This window comes from Bactrocera latifrons, unplaced genomic scaffold, assembly GCF_001853355.1.
Source record: "Bactrocera latifrons isolate USDA-ARS-PBARC rearing strain unplaced genomic scaffold, ASM185335v1 scaffold_61, whole genome shotgun sequence".
In the NCBI taxonomy this organism is placed as follows: domain Eukaryota; kingdom Metazoa; phylum Arthropoda; class Insecta; order Diptera; family Tephritidae; genus Bactrocera; species Bactrocera latifrons.
The window spans coordinates 251,821-254,796 of NW_017537279.1; the positions used below are offsets into that span (position 1 = coordinate 251,821).

The 2,976-nt window shown below is 33.8% G+C and overlaps 2 protein-coding genes across 2 annotated transcripts in view; both read right to left on the bottom strand.

Annotated features, from left to right (window-relative positions):
• The window catches only part of LOC108975105 (lysozyme-like), a 14,498-nt gene extending 13,483 nt beyond the window's left edge, over window positions 1-1,015 (bottom strand). The window contains exon 1 of the mRNA XM_018943383.1: window positions 730-1,015. Within this exon, the coding sequence (XP_018798928.1) occupies window positions 730-808 (79 nt within the window). The 5' untranslated portion in view covers window positions 809-1,015. The remainder of the gene's footprint in view (window positions 1-729) is intronic.
• Window positions 1,016-1,397: 382 nt separating this feature from the next.
• On the bottom strand, window positions 1,398-2,379 carry LOC108975104 (probable elongation factor 1-beta). Its single transcript, XM_018943382.1, has 2 exons — window positions 2,189-2,379; window positions 1,398-2,067 (listed from the first exon to the last, which is right to left on the bottom strand). Exons 1-2 carry the CDS (start codon window positions 2,266-2,268, stop codon window positions 1,482-1,484), a joined length of 666 nt encoding a protein of 221 aa, XP_018798927.1. The 5' UTR covers window positions 2,269-2,379; the 3' UTR covers window positions 1,398-1,481.
• Between the last annotated feature and the right edge of the window lie 597 nt (window positions 2,380-2,976).

Here is a 2,976-nt window from a genome sequence, read left to right on the forward strand (position 1 = left end):
TAAAAAAATATATTTTTAATTTTTATTCATTCCAGAAAAAGATGTATAAGTTGTCAAACAAAAAGTTCCTGAAAACAAATTTTAATTTTTTTAATATATTTTATTTGAAAAATKAAACAACTTTGTTTTGTTATATACATACATATTTATGGTTGAAATATATATATCAACTTCGCTAATGCTCAATATTGGCCGAAAATATTTCCTGTTCTTTCACTTAAACATGCTACAATACAAGTTTTTATTGTTTAGCTACAAATTAACAAATAAATGGCAAAGAATAAATATTTATAAATATTTGAAAGAATGGCAGCAGAAACTCATTGTTGTCAAATACAAATATAGATATAAACATGCATAAGAAAGACTCATCACCGCTAAACTCGTATAAAAAATTAAAAATAGAGAAATAAGAACAAAAGCGCTAACAAATATTAATTTAATACGCTGAAGCCGGACCTGCTGTCATTTAGCCGCTTCAGCAGTTATAATTTCATAATGAAACTAATCTAAATGACTCTATAGCATTTATTCTACAATTCGAATTTGCTAGCTTTGCTAATWATTTGCATGTTTTTACACACATTAAATTTTAGAAACAATATAATTTATATATATGTACATATGTGAGTATTTCCCATACAATTCAAAATCATTAGTTGTCTTCGCTTCACACCTCAATCGCACAAACATAAATAATATTAAACAATAATCAGAATTTATTCTCACCCTGTGCATTGATCAGCATAGCAAAGCCCACGCAAAGCAGCGCAGCAATCAAATATTTACCGTAGTAGGTGTTGGCCATTGTTTATTTAGATTTTTTAATTTTAGTTTTTATTCGTATAAAGGTAATAAAATGTTTTTATCGATTATGTAGGTGTGTAAATTATGCGTTAAGTCAATATATAGCACTACACTGGGAGCTGGCTGGTTAAGCGCGATTTGGTTTTCCTGTTCCGCTAGCAGTCTTCTCACGCTCGCGTTTTTTAAACAACTGAGGCAGACACACGAAATGCTTGCGAATTTTAGCGTTCAACTTATTGATTGTGAGGAGAGATCGTGTATAGGTTGATCAGCAACGAAGATGAACAACGCGCCGTAGCACAAGCTTAATAGTAGCGGTGAGGGGCTCAAGTAAAAGCTCCGATTATACATGACTTGAACACACAAAACAAAACAGAGGAGTTAAGACACGAACTCTTTATGCTGCGAATTTTTATACCTAATTAGCACCCTGTTGTACAACGAAAACAATTTTTGATTATTGTTGTTGATTTCTATAACAAACCTGAACTTTTTCAACAAATCATGACAACCAATAGAAATTKTGAATTTCAATGAACGCTAAAATGACAGAAACAGTCAAATAAATAATTAAAAAATACACTTKGAACTATGCTGTGMTTTGCTTCTTATATTTTCATTTCATTAGTCAAAAAAAGGAATTTAATTTCAAATGTTAGCGGTCACCGCCTTGCTTAGATCTTGTTGAAGGCAGCAATATCAACGGATTGTACGAARTCTTCGAATTCCTGAATCTTTTCGGTCAGCAAATCGATAGATACTTTATCATCTTCAATAACGCACATAATTTGTAATTTGTTGATACCATAACCGACTGGCACCAACTTGGAGGCACCCCACAAAAGACCGTCCATCTCAATAGAGCGTACGTTATTTTCCATTTCCTTCATATCGGTCTCATCATCCCATGGCTTGACATCCAGCAATACTGATGACTTGGCAATAAGCGCGGGTTTCTTCGATTTCTTAGCAGAATAGGCAGCAACACGTTCCTCACGTATGCGTGCAGCTTCTGCATCTTCTTCTTCGTCATCAGAGCCGAAGAGATCTACATCATCGTCATCATCAGCAGCTGGTGCAGCAGCAACTGTGGGCTTAGCACCGGCCACTTGTGGCAGTGGAGAACCACCCCAGGCGGCGCGTTCAACAGCTTCAAACGAAGCAATGTGACGATACCAACGTTGCACATGTGGAAAGCTACCGGCTGGTGCTTTGCCCAAAGCTTCGAACACTGAAAGATCAGCTTTRCTTGGCGAATATCTGAAATAAATATGCAAGAATGTTGTTAAACAATTTGCCGACGTGACGAGATTGCCACACATAACCTCACTTTCGATGCGGCTGTGTGCCGCAGTAAATTTTGCATTTTAACAACACTTACCCGCTAATGTAGCTGTTGTCAGCAAGGAATTTCTCCAATTCCTTGAGACCTTGTGGGGTTGAGACATCGCCGAAAGCCATTTTTGTATTTTATTAGTCTTCTTTGAACTTTGACTATGAAAAAATCACCAGCGCTCGAATTGTGCTGCAAGCTGTGTGAAATTTGACAACCGGAAAGGTAGAGCATATGTCGCAGGGTTAAGTAGGGTATTAGTATTTGAAGTGTTACCAATTGTAAGCTAGCAAACTCTTAATACAAAAATTCCTTCGCATAGTTGTGCAAAACTTTAGCCCTCACCTTTTAAGTGAACATATTTCGAAATTACTATTAAACATTTATAATAATTATTAATTTGAATACAGTTCACAATTTACAAAATTATTTTATTTTATGAATTTTTAACATAATATATGTATATATATTATTTTATTTTATAATAGCAAATGACTTTGGAATACAATTCCCTCAAAGCAATAATCCACGAAAATACAATACAAGACTGTTGCGCATAAAATGCAACCCTTCCGATTTCAATGTAGTCTACTCAATTAATTTTTTACGCTTGCAATTACATTTTTTAATAATTTTAAAAAACTGAATAGATGGAACTTTCTTGATATCAAAAAATATTTTTGCATAAATATTATACTTTGTTTTCTAGTAATTAGTAGTATTATTTGTTATTTTTTATACTTTAATTCTTTTGTGGTTTCTTTTAATCCCCTTCAAATTAGATTGTGGTTATTTACTATTTCTAACATCTGGCAGCGACATAAATCATCCTACGA